Source organism: Antedon mediterranea, chromosome 3, assembly GCF_964355755.1.
Source record: "Antedon mediterranea chromosome 3, ecAntMedi1.1, whole genome shotgun sequence".
Taxonomy (NCBI): domain Eukaryota; kingdom Metazoa; phylum Echinodermata; class Crinoidea; order Comatulida; family Antedonidae; genus Antedon; species Antedon mediterranea.
The window spans coordinates 34,547,016-34,565,262 of record NC_092672.1 but is presented as its reverse complement, the minus strand read 5'-3'; the positions used below and the strand labels follow the sequence as shown (position 1 = coordinate 34,565,262).

Genomic DNA, 18,247 nt, shown 5'->3' with positions numbered 1-18,247 from the left:
ACAAACCCACCGTCTTGTTGGTTCTGGTCGTGCTATTGTTATAAAGCAGGGCTTATGTAGTAAATATGAATAGATATTATAATTTATGATTGTTTATTGTCAAAATTGATGTACAGAAAAGCATGTTGGACATTCAGAGCTCGTATCAACTCTACCATAATTAAAGATTACCATTTCATTTGGTTATTATCAAGTTAATTGTATTTATTATTCACATTTTGGTTTTTATCTTTTTTATTAAATGTCAAAAGGTACATCTTTGTATTTCAATAGATGACACTTCATTTAAATCTAAAGCTATGTCTACACTATCAAACTAGTTTGACAAAAAAGTGTGATGTGCCCAAATATGGTAGTGATATGCCTATATATGGCAATGATATGACATCATCATGTTCATATATGGGCACATCACATTTTCTTGTCACATAAAATTTGATAGCGTAGACAGCTTTATGACATGTTTAATCTGAATAGAAAGCTATTGATTGTTAAAAAACCAGGACAACTTCGCCATTATTTATTCGGACCACTGGGATTTTACTAGCCCATATACTGTACTACTTTAAATGAAGTAGAATGTTCAGTTCTTTTTAAAATTGTGATGTTCAGGTCCTTTAATACCAAAGCTGTAGACAGTTTAAAAAAAACTTCTACCAGATGTGTAACCTGAACCTGCACACAACATTTCCTTGGTTCTTGTCTCCCTCCACTCAAAATATCCTCAGTGTCCATACTACAGTTTATTCATAGTGTTCTATCATATGGCCATGTTGGATTATTGGCTACCACGTTCTATAGCCTTCTAAGTGTTTAAAATAGTCTATAAGATATTTATGAGGCCTCATGTTCACTCCTCTTCGTGCATTAATGAATTCCTTGGCTTGAACAATATGTCTTTGTCTTGCACTTCCACTTTCTTCTTCCTGCAAATTAAAAAATACAATTAAAACAATTTATAATAGAAAAATATTTAGTTTGTGATACAATTTCAATTTTTTTAGCCATATTTAATAGTAATATGTACCTCAGACAGAAATGAAGTTTCAAGATATTTCCGGTTTTGTTCTTCAAGATTCAGCCTCCGTACCATATTTTGCACCATAAATTTGGTAATTGGTCGATATCTTCGATGCTTACTGAAAAATAAAATAATAAAAAATTATTTTGCATGATGTGATAATTAATACTTTAGGCCTTAATTGGTTTTAAATAGTCAGTGCTAATAACATTTACCCTTAGACCCGAGAAGTACGAGTAGATTTTTTGCCAGCAATTTGTTCAAGGAAAAACAAATATGTAACAAACTAAAAATTAAAACTAGATTTAATTTGTCACTATGACAAATTATAGGTTATATGCATTGAATTAAATAAAGATAATTGATTTTTAAAAGATATATTGATTGATTTTCTCAGAATCTTTAATTATTTATAATATATGATAGGACCTTGCTAACCGGTATCACAATCCGATCAAAGATCCATATGCGTATAATGTCATAAACCACATTTGTTGTTACATAATAATAAAGACATAAGTTAATTTTTATCTAGATTTCATTATAAATCATGTGTATAATCTATACACTAAGAAAAAAATTTGAACAATACAAATAATAAAAAAAAATCTTATTTCGTTTCCCAAGGTGAGACTCGATCTCGGTACCTTGAATGCCATAGACACGAGCACAGACCATCGAGCCATACACAACTGGCTAAAAGTTGTAGAAAAATTCCTCCGTGTATTTACTATGCAGTAACCACTTTGGTGCAAATAGATTATTACATACCGAAATGAATTATAATTTTTTACTATGATGACATCTTTAAAATGTAAACAAATGATGCACTGTCAAACTACATACTTTTAACTTTAATATATGAACTTTTGAAGGAAGAAAGTTAATGTTAAGTTTGTTATTTTGGCCTAAGAAAATGTCATAATTTGTTTGATTGTCGAAATTAATTTTTTTAAATTTAATATGCAATTAATGATGACTTAATCAACTTTTGTTCTTCTAATTTCATAATAAATCATACATTTGATACATACACTTCAAGAAAATGAAATAAAAAATAGGTGTTCCCCTGCATTCTGACGATATATATTAATTTTAAAATTTAGCATATTTTCACCATTTTGTTAACTTATACGTGCGTAGCCAGTCACTTTTGACGTGCTCGTATAACGCAATTTCGAGTTGAAACCTGAATCAAATATGATGATATTACTAAAGAAAGATTGTAAAACAGAAATCGGGCAAAAAGAGTGCGCATTAACGTTTAACGCGCAGTGCGCGTGCAAAAATCTGCTTAAAATTGCCTGAAACGTACTCTAATTTCATCGAAAATAAATTTTGACAATTTTGAACATTTTAAGCGTGCGTACGCAAGCGTTATATGCGCTACGCACGTAATTGTATTGCCATATCACGAAATATGACCTGAAATTTATGAGTACCAAATTTTGTTTAATTGTGATTCATGCTTGTGAAGATATGATTACATATGTGATTTCGTAAAATCGCGCGTAGACCGCGTAATTTTTGATTGCGCATCGTGAAAATATAACCACATCGATTCCTGGCCATAAGGAATATACTCTGAAAAATTGACTTAGATAGATGAAACTGATGCCAAGATAATTCACGGACAAAATAGTGCTAAGGAAAGAATAAATAAATAAATAAATAAAGATTTTGACAGAATAATACACTTTTTCCATCCATTATTATTATTTATTAATATTATAATATATTTATGTACTAAAAAATAAGAAAAAAAAAATAATATTGAGAAATATTTAAAAAAAAACAAAACTGCGAAATGAATATTATAATTTGTTTGCGCAAAAAAAACCCTTGCGCAATTTTAAATTGCGCAAAACAGGATCTCAGCTAGGCCAATATCAGCTTTCACCAGAGAGTCCTATTCATAAACCACGACGGCCTAGGGGACAGGGGGCTCCCTCACCGCCCTTTCTAAAACACCACCGCCAAGCACCTTTCAAGCCTAGAACTTACCCTATAAATTGTAATCCATGTGTTCGTTTACGAGAATAGAATTTATGACCACAAAGAACCCTCGTTAGCCACATAATGAATATAATTAAATAAATTAACAATAATAGTTTAGTTTCAAAGAAAAAGAACACGATAAATAAAGAGAGGAACGGTCGCCGTTCGTGCAGTGTGATCGATCCAACCACGTTCGGTTATAAAGTGTCAACATAAACAATAACGCGTCAACAAAAATGTTCTTTATCGTTTGAATTTTCAGCAGTTTAATAAAAGAAACGATTTGCATTGTTAATACAGTATTAGTGGTCCCTAGAAGTATATCAAATACATACTAACACAAATACTTGTATCCCAGCCAGTTGGTTTTTCCCACTAATAATGAGTGAGGATTTAATCTAAACGCGTTTGCGTTATCAGACGTATCGGCGCAAAATAAAGACATGAGCAGACGTGTGATTTTGAAGTCCTTTTCACGTCATCATTCACAAGACCTAAACACCGGTGTTTTTGTTATACTTTGTCAAACATTATCTCCTCTAAAATGTCTGGAAAATTGAAACAACGTTCAGCTGCTAATTCAGTAGACGCCGGTACACGCTCCATTAATGAGAAAATATTAATGGAATGTTATAATCTTTATACAGAACCCGGCAAAGGTAGGCCAACATTTTCATTATGCAATATTCATTGACAGTGCCGGCTCGTCGGGCGGGTAAATGCTTTGGTTCCCTTCAATGTAAATCTTTTCAGTTTTAAGGAAGTGATCAGTCATACTAATCTACGCCCGGTAGGCCCGGTGTCGCCTGTTAGGGACCCGATATCGCCTGGTAGGGTTTTATGATATAAAATGATGTCAAGTACATTTTTTTAAATATTATATATTTTTATTATTTAAAAATATATTTTTTCCCCTAGAAAATCAGTTAATTAATATTAATAAAATATTGTTAAAACTTTTCATTTTTCACAACTCGTTAATGCACTTGTCAATTGTATGACTCACTATACGACCCCCGGGAAAGGTGCGTCATGGGTGCGTCATTTACAAATAATTACTGACGCAGGGGTGCGTCAAAAAACCTAGATGGTACGTCACATCAATGAACAAGGTGTGTCAATGTCCGTCACTTTACCACCCACCATATCATAAACAACATGGTCACAGTGCGTCAAAATGGGTATGGTATTCAAAAGTATGATGCACATCGGACAAATGACTCACCTCTCCCAGGGGTCGTATAGGGTAGCCGATCACTCCGGCCGCGCTTCACTCCGGCCGCCGTATCAGTTTAGCGCGATGTATGCACTCCGGCCGCTATTCAATTCGACTTCCTGTGCAAAGGGGCCGTTAGTATGGAGCGCCCATATCTACGTTTTCTATACTGTTCAGTGTTATAACAAATTCTTGGTGAATTTAAATGGAACTAGTTGAATATTTATTAGCAACAATTTTACTTTTTTCATTAACAATAACATTCAAAGAAGTTGGAACTGCTTTTTCTTTCAAACTATTACTTAACTTAATTAAATTCAATAATAAAATAATAATCAAATACCCGTCTAATTATGGTTGAATAACAATATTTAATTTCTTTCTATGTACATTTATTTTTATAGCTTTACATTTATTAACATTAAAAATTAGTTAAAACCCTTATTTTTATAACACTTTATCTTGCCAGTACCCATACTTACTAATTATAGTTAATAACAATATGTAAAATATTAATTAATTTATTTCAAATAATCAATTATTATTTATGTTTGTTTATAGTTAATAACAATATTTACAACATATATTAATTAATTTATTTCAAATAATCAAATATCCGTCTAATTAATGTTACCTGGAATTGTATCAAGAATTAATATATTATTTTGGTACAGTCCAATTTACAATGATTTTATATTTTAATTTATATATGATAAAAATAATATGACATATAGGGTACATTGCAATAAATTACATTAATTAATCACATTACAATTAATATACTAGCCTATTACATTGGATAAAACACATAAATTATTTTGTTTTAGCATTAGACCTAATTTAAAACACTTGCGATGTTGTTGTGATCCTGAAAGAGAAAAAATATACTGTATGATTACAAATGTTTATTTTGATTCTCTACAAAAAAACGTGTCTCGGTTGTAAAAGACTCATTGCGCGCTCCATAGCTGCGGCCGGAATAAATCGCGGCCGGATTGAAGCGCGGCCGGAGTGAAGCGCGGCCGGAGTGATCTGTATTCTCGTATAGTGGGTCATACAATTGACAAGTGCATAATGATGCGTTCAATGATGCCACACAAACATCAAATATAACAGAGGGCATTTCGGAATAAACTTGATCAGTATTTTGACAATTTTTTGCATTCAAAATGTTCAATTAACAATTAAATATAACAATATTAAATATTATAATGTTAGCATGTACTTGATAACATTTGATACCATAAAACAATACTTGATTAAACAATAAAATTGTTATAGAGAACCTGACTGATGATTTGGTTTGTGGTTTTTTTATTTGTGATGTTCCTTTTCAAGTAATAATAAGTAGTCTTGTCAACTATTCTTTAATGTAAGCAATGGTATATACGCCACAAAAACATCACATATAACAGAGGGCGTTTTGACAATTTTTCGGCTTTGAATTGGAGGGAGAGGTACACAAAATTGTAAACTGGAGTGCTAAACTTGCCAAAACCTAAACTTTTGCATTGTCCGAAAATTTAGATGTCCCTTCATTACGTACAGTAGATGTCACAATGATCTTATTTTTCTTTTTAAATGTCTTCATTCTATTTTTGACTGCAACTTTATCTCCAATTTCGGTATTCATGTTCCCGCCCGTAATTTAAGAAACAACAATATCCTTTGTGTTCCCTTTTGTAGAGTCAATGTTCTAAAAAATGGTTACATCAGTAGATTAAGTTTATATTATAATAGTTTAGTCCAGGCCCATCCCCATATTGACATTTTTAATTCCAATCTTTATCTGTTTCGTCGTAATTTAAGTGTTTCTGAGTTGTTGTAATTGTATTGTATCTGTTAAACCAAGCTGTAAGTGGCGGATTTGTTTCTCTTGTTGTTTCTGGTTTTAAAAATAAAAGAGGCATTGCTTGGATCCACCTATTATTAAATTATTACCCAGTTAGAGATAGTGAAATGATAATAAAAGATTGGTACCTAGATTACAGAAGCCTCCACCAGTGCCAACCTTGTTGATAAATACTAATTTTTTTCCTCATGTCACCCTGTCACCTTGAATTTGCATAAGTAACTGCTCATCTGCATGATTCAAAGATTAATTCGACTATGGTGTGCTTTATCTGATGATATAAAAATATGCAATACTGCCCTCAACATATGATAATGAAAGTATAAATTGTATATTTTAATTGCAAAATTATTTTCATAATTTATGAAAAGTACTAATATTTATTTAAATATCTAAACTAACATTTTAAAAGTAAGAATTTTTGTGAAACTAAAAACAGTTATATTCTTTATTATTTCCAATAAAATAATAAATATTGACAAATGGTAATAAGTTTTTGGGCAGATCAAAGCTTATCACCATCTTAAAATTAAATAATACAAGCCATATTTCATATAAATTATTTCCATCACTCTTTAAAGCAACAACATTGTAACATTTAAATAATGTTATTTTATTAATTGATAAATAAAATTGATAATGATATTATCACTGATAGATGTATTAATATACAGCCTAAGGCTGTCTTCCATTGTTTAATTAAAATTCAATGAATACAAAAATGATTATTACATGCTTTAATTTATACCCTTAGGTATTAGTATTACATAATTTATTATAGTAATATAAACCAATTAACCCATTTATATCAATTGATGCATGATGTAACATTTATTACATCATCATCATAATTCATTTATGTGACTTCAATGTACTCATAGTTGCTCTATTATGTACAGTACACTATGATAATTTCTTTAATGAAAGTTTTTTTAAAACATTAGACTACTGAGAGAACACTATTCAGAGGCACCCCCTATTCAGTTAACAAAGGCTATTATGTTTATTAACATTGCGAAACACCCTTATTCAGGGACATAAGGACATTAATGTTAATGCAGCCAACTATTCATGGATGACACCTCTTTTTTGATCCTGAATAATATTAATAGGGATTCTACTGTGTTATATTACTGTACATTCAATGGCTTTAAAATATAAATAATAAATATAATAATATAATTTCTACTTTTAAAACTTATAGTATAGGTAGTTATATAGTGATATATCTAGTTTATGACAGTAAGCAAAGTTCCTATAAAGTCGCTGTTTTTCTAGATTGTTAAATGTTATGTACACAATTCAGATATTTATCATAGTCTTCAATACCCTATGTTGCCTATGAGGAGTATTGTTTTCACTTTGTTTCGTCTGGCTGTCTTAAACCTGCAAATGATACTACTTACTTCAGGTAATAATCATGGCATCTATTCCAAATGAAGCTATTCGTTTGTTACTGATTAGGCCGTGCTGGAATATTATGCCGAATGTATGCAACCAATTACTGTAGATAAATCTGCATTATTTATTTTCATAATTAGATCCAGATTTGGTTATCATTTAAGGATGTATTGTCCCCTCAAAAACATGGAAAATATTAAATAATGATTAATAAAAGCAGATTTTTAATAGGTCCTTTTGTAGTTTTATTAAAGTTAGTCACTTTCGCAGAAAAATAAATGAAAACAACAAAAATTAAATTACAGTTTTTTCAGTAAATAATTTTTTTCTTATCAAATTTTTGGTCAAAGTTAATAATAATATAGTTAATAATGAATGGCATTCAACAACAACAAATATAGAAAATAATGTTTTCAAGAGGACAACATTTTACTATTTATTCTACCTAAAAATTACCAAACACTGAAATGTTTAGATTGTTTGTAATGTACAGTAATGATCATTTTCAATTAAACAACCTTTTCACAACATGGCCTCCTTGGATTCTTTCATCGCAAAAAGAAATTCCATCATTCTCATTTAGCATGAAAATAATTTGTGTAGCTTACTATCATAATCTGGCTGGCTATGTAATTCACAATAAATACGAGTCAAATGTTAATCCACAATAAAGCATGGTGCTTGTCCCGTGGGATAGTATTATGATCCAGCTATTAAAATATACAGACTTAAGTTGAAAGTGTAATGTAGTTGTAGCATGTACTTCCCATATTGTGTTTTATATTGTCACTTGTTACATTGTTTACTTCCTTCACCAGTGAAACTATCTGTAATTGTCCTTTTTATTTATTCTTTATACTGTGTGACCTCTTCACTTAAAAAACTGTTCTCCCAGAGGTCCCTTAACTTGAAGTTGTGATTTGTTTACATTATCAATGTTGTCATTGTCATTATTCAAATCGACTTGATTCACTGACCATTTCATAATCATCTTCATTATTATCATTATCTTTATCAATAATTGTATCAACTGTATCACCATTGCACTTCTGTATTGTCTTTAACTTGAAAAGTTGTAGTTTACATTATCGATGTTTTCATTTCCCTAATTCATATCAGCTTGATTATTGGCCATTTCATCTTTATCATTATCATTATCAATAATCATATTATCAATTGTATCATTATTGGACCTCTGTATTGTACTTAACTTGAAAAGTTGTGCTTTGTTTGTTTACAATTACATTATCGATTTTATCATTTTTAATATTCTAATCAGATTATTATTATTGACCATTTCATAATCTTTATAAATCATTATCATTATCAATAATCATATTATCTTGTAAATTAATAAAATTATATCATCATTGGACCTGTATTGTCTTTAACTTGTGAGGTTGTGGTTTGTTGGTTTACATTATCATTTTCGTCATTTTCATTATTCATATCGGCTGATTATTGGCCATTTCATAATTATCTTCAACATAATATTATCAATAATCATAATTATCAATGGTATCATTTTCATCATTAATATAATTATAAAATACAAAGTTTCAGAATGACCATTTTCATTATCAATATCATTATAATCATAGTTATCAATGTACAGTACTGTCAATGTACAGTAACTGTAATATCAACATCATTATCAGGATCATAATTATCATACTGTATCATCATCAGACATAATCACCATCATTGTCATCTTTGTTCTATCATTATTTTGTCATTATGATGATGATATTCATTTTTTTCTGTCATCTCTCCTCATCACCATTTAAAATGTAAACATTGAAATTACGATCAAATATCATCAGTTAGATAACAGACTGCAATGTTAGAATATATTAAATATAATATATTCACGGTGTGGAGGTGAGGGCGTAGGTGGGTTTTCATGTCGTTATGAGAATGATGTCGTTCCTTGCTTGTGTAACAACATGACATTGGCTCCAAGCCAGAATAACATTAAATGTTGTGAGAGCAGTATAGATTTATATTCCAGCCATGTTGTTTATCAGACTGCTAACATCTACCTTAGATGCATATCTTGAATAAATGGATAAATAATGAATGGAATTCCAAACTCTTGGGAAAAGGGATTACTCTCTAAGAAAAGTATGAATTTGTAATATCATTTTTTTAGAAGCATTGTCTGTTTGCAAGCTTTAAATGTCCACATCCCTGTCACAATGTTCACATTGATAACAAATAATAGTAGACTCTACTATTGGTGGAGACAGATTTTAGTTGGTTTTCTTTATACTGTAAAAGAAGTAAATTAGTAATTTAATTAGTAATTTAAAATAGCATGGAAATGTTACATCTCTTTGGTTTAAAGCACTATAGCAAAATGTATGCAGTAATACTGAATTACTATATATATAACTTTATTCACAATCTCAGATAATACAAAGTACATGCAAAATTAATTGAGGTTGTGAACGGGGTTAAGCTGTAAGCTAATGCTTTAGACGCAAAGCCCCTTAAAACGAGAAAAAAAACAAAACAAAACAAACAAAATTGAAATTGAAATTGAAATAGATAAATAATTAAATAAATAAATAGATAAAAACAGTATAATGTACCATATTAATTGTAACGATAAAAATACTAACAATGGAAATAATGCAGTGATAATAACAAATACTGTATTTTATATGAGATTTTTAAAAAACATGACACACCGATTAAAGAGTTTTATGTATTTAAGCATATCTTTACAGTAGTAGGCCTATCTTTTGGATTCCATCCAGAATCAGATGCTATTTAAAAATAACCAGGTTTCATAATGGTTATTTTAAGAAAGTGCAAACTTCACTTATAATTACTTAAATACACTGTTTTACTACGATAAAGTTGTTGGAAGAGAGAAAGCAGGTGATAACCATAAAAAGCTTTTAACTTGATAGTAATAATTATTAAAGTAAGTGGTTTAAAGGTTCAGGGTAGTAGAATGCTATAAAAGTTTAATATCAAAAGAAAATTCTATGACAGAATCCATGCAATGGTCAGCTTTTTGTTTTTGTCTGACACTCAATTCCATTCATTAAAAAAGCAATTGCTAAAATGCATCAATGTTTAAAACATGCTCTTATAAACTTTAATAAACAACAAATAAATAAATGTGCAATGATATAGGTATAATATGTCAGCAAACATTTTACAGGGAATATTTTCATGTAGCAAAGCAAAGCTCTGTTTACACTGTGTGTGAAACTACTTTGACAAAAAGTATGATAATGACAACCAAACATGGTAGTGATATGCCCAAATATGGTAGTGATATGACATCATCATGTCCATATATGGAGATACGGGTTGGGTAGGTTTGGCCAGTATGCGTACCTTTTTATGGCCAGCGGGCGGCCCGGATATTGCGCAATATGGCCAGCGGCCGTCCAATTATTGCGCAATATTTTTTCAATGGCAGCGTCCGCTCCGTGTGTGTGAAATACGTACAATGCGACAGAGCCTAGGTGCAATATACATCATTTATTTTATATATACAGCATTTGCAAGTAGGGCAAGCCGGAACTGAGGCCTCTAAAAGCCTATGTATCTGGGACATCACAGGGACAGCGACTCTCTCCGCCGGCCGATGATCCCATAGCTATCCACGCAGCCCGGTCCGTGGCCGGCCGGCATCTCGCGCGGAAAATTGAAATATAACGCCCTCTGTCGCATTGTACGTATTTCAAACGCACGGACATGTGCCATAAAAAAAATATTGCGCAATAATTGGACGCCCGCTGGCCATATTGCGCTATATCCGGGACGCCCGCTGGCCATAAAAAGGTACGCATACTGGCCAAACCTACCCAACCCTGTAGTATATGGATGGGTACAGTACATCACATTATATTGTAACAACTAACATACTGTAGAGTTTGATAGTGTAGACAGAGATTTACACAAAACTACAAATGATTCTTCTTTATTGCATTCTTCATGCACATTCATAAACATACATAAAGCATTACAGTTAGTATAAAGAAAGAAAAAAGAATAGAAAGAGGAGAATTCATTAAACGTACTGTAGGACTACAGAAAATGCAGTAGAAAACTATGTTCCTTTAGAAGACTTAGATCAATTTCACTAATCAAACTTTTCAAATGAAATTTTCGCCTTGCATGCATTAATAATAATGTCGCTTCAGTAAGACAATAGTCCTAATACAAACATTTTTAATCTAATCATAATACATTACACATACATAATTCGTGATTGGCATAATTTTCTGTGTCAACTGTATAATATTTGTAGAGCAAAACCATTCCACACACTTTACAGATAAGGGTATTTAATTATACTAGTCTGTAACTAATGAACTCAAATTCATATAGAAGTCTATACAGTAGGTTTGTACTGTACATGCAGGAGTTTTTATATTATGTTGGATTGATGTTTGAAATATAAGTTCACAATCAGTTTAGAATTTAATTATTTATAGCTGATTGCTTTTTTTGATTCAAATGAATAAGTCTATGGTCTATGTAAAGAAAGAATATAAAAGAAAAAGCAAGATAAAACACTCTATGAAAATATAATTACAAATAATTAAATATGGTAATAATTTATTGATAACTGAAATGAAATGCATGAGATTTACTATCGTCGTGAGGTAATTTCCCGCATGATCGTAATCAAAACGGTACTGGGTTTGGTCTACTAGCGTTCCTGCTCTCAACTCGTCATCGATTCATAGAAGCCTTGATGAAGTAAGCCTACCTGGTTGTGACCATAGAACGGTCCCGAGATAATGATTATACTTCGGCTTTTGTCGATTGTTAGAGATAGAGTATACGATGTTTGATTATGTGTAGATGTGTGATTTGTTCTATTATTCAAATGATGTTCCGCATAAGGATATGAAGATAGTAGTTGGGTGTAATGATTTTGTATATCAATTAATTATCCTAGACTGTATATTATGCGATAATTATTATTTTATATATATTTTTTTATATTTATTGTTATGATTTTAATATTAATAATAAGGATATTTGTTAGTATAAATTAAAAAATATAAAATATAGATATAAAGAAGAAAAGCAAAAAGATTATGGAGTGGCTAATGTTGCTAAATGCTCTGTAGCACATATTTGTAATGAAAAGTGTATGTCGCAAGTTTTATGTTAAAAAGCAGTTTATGATGAGGTCATAGGTATTCTACAGGAATGTACATAATGCCTTTGAAGTAGGTTGAAATATAGAATCTAAACCAGATATGTTGAGGTAAGCACGTTCTAAGCACAGTGTATACCATTGTAAGTATTGCTTGGTTTTATGTTGTTTGTGTAGTGTACAGAGTTAGGTATTTTGTTTATTAAATTAGGCTGTTTAATTATACTGGTTTGAAATTTTTCTTAATTAATCGTTAACATATTCTGATCAATTGTACAGTAAAAAAACATTTCAATGAATAACCCAAAAAATAACACTTTTTTGGATGTTGATTTTTTGCCAATATAGTAGTTTCTGTAAGTCCTAAAAGTGGTCAGGTTGAAACGTCACCAAATGGTCCCTGTTTTAGATGGGTTTATCCACTTGGATTGTACAATTAGGCCTTTCCTCTATATTATTAATGGTACGGTATGAAATGGTAAGTAAAGCTCTGTCTAAACTATCAAACTTTATGTGACAAAACAATGTGATGTGGTCATATATGGACATGATGATGTCATATCACTACCATATTTGGGTGTATAACTACTATATTTGGTCACATCACACCTTTTTTGTTAAACTAGTTTGATAGTGTAGACAGAGCTTTAAGATGTGGATTCTTTTCAATCAAATAAATATAACAATAGATCAGATTGATAGTTTTGAGGCAGTAACATTCAAGAGAATGGAATCAATAGGAAACAGTGACCATAGCAGCAGCTTTAGCCTGGTTTCCGTAAAATCGCTACACGACAGAGCGTAGCGATTCTATGGAAACACTAGAATTTATCGGGGATCTAGTACGCGAGCGCTAAATATTCTTTGGTACGCGTATACGATTCATCGCCGACACAATCGGCAAAGTTGAACATGGTTGAACTTTGCCGATTTGACTGCGATGAATCGGGGAGCCTTCGCGATTGCGTCGGCGACATCTGCGCGTGTAGCGATTTTAATGGAAACGCTGTAGCGATTTTAATGGAAACCAGGCTTTATTGTTTACTACGGCTGAAAAAATGAGTATTTGAAAACTCGGATTGAGCATGCTCAAACCCCAAAACGCGTCTGGGACAAGAGTGTGACTCAGATGTATGCAGACTGTAGTCTAGTCTGTAATACCTGTTCAATATTAATTTAACAATGTTTTAATTTTTTTTTTATAAGCATTTAGTTTGAGTTCATCATATGATATGAGTTCGTGCCGTTGAACAAAAATGAAACTGCCATAATGTTTTATCATTATTATAGGTTTAGGTCATTAAATTGTAATAGAAATATCACTGGTACAGTATAACATTAATAAGATTGTAGTGCGTGATAGAGTATTTGAAAAGTTGGTATTGCTTCAGTTGGCCACTTAATGTCTCTCTGTCTGGTGTGTTTGATTGGGTTGGATTTAAAGTAACTTAAGTTGGCCCGAAACAGCTTGATCCAACATATTTTATACAAAGTGAAAGTTGTACTTTGTACCAGTATACCAAAGTATGTACATCATGTAGGTAATATTAAGTATTACAAGTGTGTACTGTAAGATGTGACTGATATTATATCAAGTGGAATAAATAAACACGGACAAATTAAAGGTAAGAGACATAAGGATAATGGTGGATAGATAAGGGCTGCTATAGAGGCATGTAAAGAGGTTGGATGCAACAATATTTGATGACAACTAGATAGACTGGGTGGACGGAATTGAGACTACGTAGGCCTGTACACTTGTTTTTCACATCTATCCCATAATTAATTTTATTCCTTGCCAGATAACTTGAATAATTTCTCCATAAAACCATCTATTCTTCCATTTATTCATTGAATATCTTTTTATTACAGCAAGCTCTTTATAAAGGAACCATTATCCTAAATTGAAGTTGGTCACATGTTTTTACAATTAATTATCCAAATGCATGCTTTTGAGCTTCAATTTAGCATGATTCTACCGGTGATATCCATCTTCCTTCTTGTGTTTCCAGTCCATAGGAACCTTATTAGTGTCTTCTATTTCACATGACATTTGAAGTTTTGTTCGGATTAATTTTCTGATTTGAAATGTCAACTGCGTAAGGTTTTTTAAGTAATCGGAAATGACACCCAGTAGTGATCTGAGAACATCAATACTTTGAGTAATGTTTTGCTTGGATGTCCAATGTTTCCAAGGCGCGGATTTAGGCTTTAGCCCCGTCTAAAATTTAACAGCCATGTCTTTTTAAAATAAAATAATGACTATTTTTATTTTCCTGCAACCCGACGGATTATGAATTAATTAGCCCCCCCTAATATATAATGCTGGATCCACCTCTGCTTTCCCATCTCATTTCATTCTTGAATTTAAAAAATTAAAAAATAAATTTTAAAAATATCATCTTGAACATTTTAAAGACGATGCAATAAATGATGAAAAAGAAAATCTGCTGATTATACAATGAATAATCATAAAATATCAAAGAATGAATTACTACAGTACAGTACAATATAACAACAGACTCACTGCAGACTTGCAATACACTGTCATAGTTGATTAATGAATATTGTATAATAATATGGTAGTGATCAAACATGGTATTTACTGTACATGGCAGGCACAAGGAAAATAATTTGCTTTTCTATTTTGGAATTATAAGCCAAACTAAAAAATATTCTATCAATCCAATTGCAATTGTTACCCTTTTACTCTCAACAAATACTACGAAAATGGTAAATGAAACTTATGATGAATACAGATTCAATACTAGATATTTTGTTTAACCTTTCTGTCCCCTTGCATGGAGAATGTCTTTATATTTTTAAAAAGATTTAACCCACCACCTCAACTCACTACTAATCCACCATACACCGTAATATCCATACAAACATACGGTAGGCCTCCACATGCCTTCCCATTGCAAATCACCCAAGACTAGCCCCCTCTGTAGTCACAGAAGTTAAGTAGATTTAAAGCTCCTACTACTCTCTCTATTAGTATTAGAACAACATAAATCACAGTTGTTTTATTTTGGTAAATTGACCACAAATTAGGGCAATATTTTAATCAGCCAATTCATTAGATAGTAGTAGTTGTGGTTTTACACTAGTTAAGAATACAAAGTAAAAGGCAATGTATTATAGGTTTATGTGACAGGAACAGCAGTAGTGAGGCATTGATATGTGAATACAAAGATGTGACCACAATGTAAACTATACATACAGTCATATTTAATTACATAAGTAATGCTGTCATGTATATTTGACATCTATGGCTTGGTTGTGGTTGCTTTTTGAATTGAATAACTATCTTTGAAATGCTTTAAAAAATATAATTTAGTTTCTATAATTGTTTCCATACGTTATCATCATCAAATATCAACATTTTATCAAAATTATAGTCTTAATTGAGCTCTTTCTACACTAATCAAACTTTATGTGACAAAAAAATGTGATGTGCCCATAGACATGATGATGTCATATAACTACCATATTTAAACATTCACTACCATATTTGGGCACATCCCAAAACTAGTTTGATAGTGTAGACAGAGCTTCAGATTATCATTTTTATCATAATTTATTTATTAGATCATAGTAATTATGAATCAAAACATTTCATTTATAGTCATCCATGTCATTATTATGTTATGTTTTTAATTTACACAGGACCAGCTATTATTTTGTGTGTACTGTATCTGAGCAGAGAGATACATCTCTCTGATATGAGCCACATTTTGTTGGTTTTTTAATAGAACCTTTCTCCCAAATGATCAGCTATTTTACAATTTAAAGTCTTTATTTTAAGTATAGTCTTTTAATTATAGAGTCTATTTAAAATGATTGATCTCAAATTGGAGTAAAACTTAGTAAAAATGAATCCAGTTCATTAAAATGCACCCCAGCTGCTAAGATACAAAAACCATGAAACATTTTTACTTTTATTTTAATTTTAATCATAAATCACATCTTTATTTTGACCTTAAAACATGAAAATAATTAGAAAGAAAAACACACTATTATTAGATCAATCAATGTTATTTTGTGAAACAGAAAACACATGGGTTTCTACATGTACTCTATCAAAATAACTTGTTAAATGTCTGGCAAAGTAAGAAAAAAAAAACACCCCTTTATCAACTCTTCCTGTAATAACGATTATTATTCCCCAAGCAATTCATTTAAAAAGCATTCTATTATTAACTTCATATAGACATATGCATTATAATTTACCAATTGGAACTTTGATATTTCCTTTACTAATACTATTAGGCCTACCTGTAGACATATTATGGATAAAAAAATAATTTGTTAAAGTAGGTGACACTTTTTTCCAGTGTAGAATATGACACAATACAGTGTACCACCTTATTGCTACAAATCAAATGTTAAACACAATGCAATCCAGAGAAGATTGAAATGTTCACTCTTTCCTGATGCAAACTTGTTTCACTCCAAATTCAGATTAGAATAGTACAGGTAGTAATGGGATGGCTAATGAAAATGTTAATTATGAGTTTAATCAGGTAAGAGTAAAATTACATTGTAATTCAGTCTTCTCTGGTTTAATATATTTTAGAATCGATTTATAAATTAAATTTATAAAATATATTTTTATTGTGCTTGAAATTTGAAAGTGAAATTAGTGGATGGTGTAAGTAAGTCTATGAATAGTAACAAAGTATGTTTGGTTGAAGACCGCTGTGCGACCTGGTTGGTTACAGGATATATAAATTTAGAATCTCTGTTTCTTTTACTTTCATAAAGTAAGATTATTTGTTTTCTGTTTTGGTTTAGTTGGATTATTTACACACAGTTTAAAACCTTACACATTATCTTTGGTTGCTCGATCGAGGTATAAAATAAGGGTTGCTCAAATAAAAAAATTAGTAATTGGATGGTCTTACTAGAGGGTGTTAGCGGACTATCCCATTGATAGGTGGAGTGTTGTTCCAATAACAATTCTTCTTTTCACATTTTTTTTCTTCTCCTCGCTTGGTTTATCCAGGTAAGCTATTTTTTCTACAGTCTTCAAATTGAAGACTAATTTAGAAAATGTCTAAAGCCCTGTCTAAACTATCAAACTTTATGTGACAACAAAATGTGATTTTTATGATGTTATCATTATGATGACCATCACTACCATATTTGGGCATATCATTACCATATTCGGGCACATCACACTTTTTTTGTCAATCTAGTTTGCTTGTGTAGACAAAGTTTAACAGAAACATAGCTTATAATATATTTGGAAGTAAGAAGAAGAAATGATTTAGCTTTTAATAAATATGATATTGATTTATTTGTAAAATTAAGTATTAATTTTCAGTCTACTACACTATTATACTATTGCAAGGTATTAAGTTATACTTATGAATTTATGAAATGTAATAAATATTCTGTGGTTGTTCATACAAGAGATAGTAAATAAGCAATTACAACTTACTTAATATATGCCTTTCTTTATAAGGAATAAGGAAAACCATTAAGTAAAAATGATTTTGTGTTTAGGTATTTGAAACTTTTCAAGATATATTTTTACTCAATTAAATTTTGTTATTTCATCAGTAAAAAATTTATTTCTAATGTCTTTTTTTTTTATAATAAATAAATAATAAAATACTG

The 18,247-nt window shown here is 30.8% G+C and overlaps 2 protein-coding genes across 2 annotated transcripts in view; one reads left to right on the top strand and one right to left on the bottom strand.

The window, feature by feature from the left end:
* Window positions 1-146: 146 nt before the first annotated feature.
* LOC140045339 (large ribosomal subunit protein mL63-like) lies at window positions 147-3,206 on the bottom strand. Its single transcript, XM_072090194.1, has 3 exons — window positions 3,026-3,206; window positions 1,028-1,139; window positions 147-926 (listed from the first exon to the last, which is right to left on the bottom strand). The coding sequence occupies exons 1-3, from the start codon at window positions 3,097-3,099 to the stop codon at window positions 786-788; spliced, it is 327 nt and encodes a 108-aa protein (XP_071946295.1). The 5' UTR covers window positions 3,100-3,206; the 3' UTR covers window positions 147-785.
* Window positions 3,207-3,484: 278 nt separating this feature from the next.
* Window positions 3,485-18,247, top strand: part of LOC140045338 (uncharacterized) — a 44,615-nt gene continuing 29,852 nt past the window's right edge. The window contains exon 1 of the mRNA XM_072090193.1: window positions 3,485-3,678. Coding sequence (XP_071946294.1) covers window positions 3,564-3,678 — 115 coding nt within the window. The 5' untranslated portion in view covers window positions 3,485-3,563. The remainder of the gene's footprint in view (window positions 3,679-18,247) is intronic.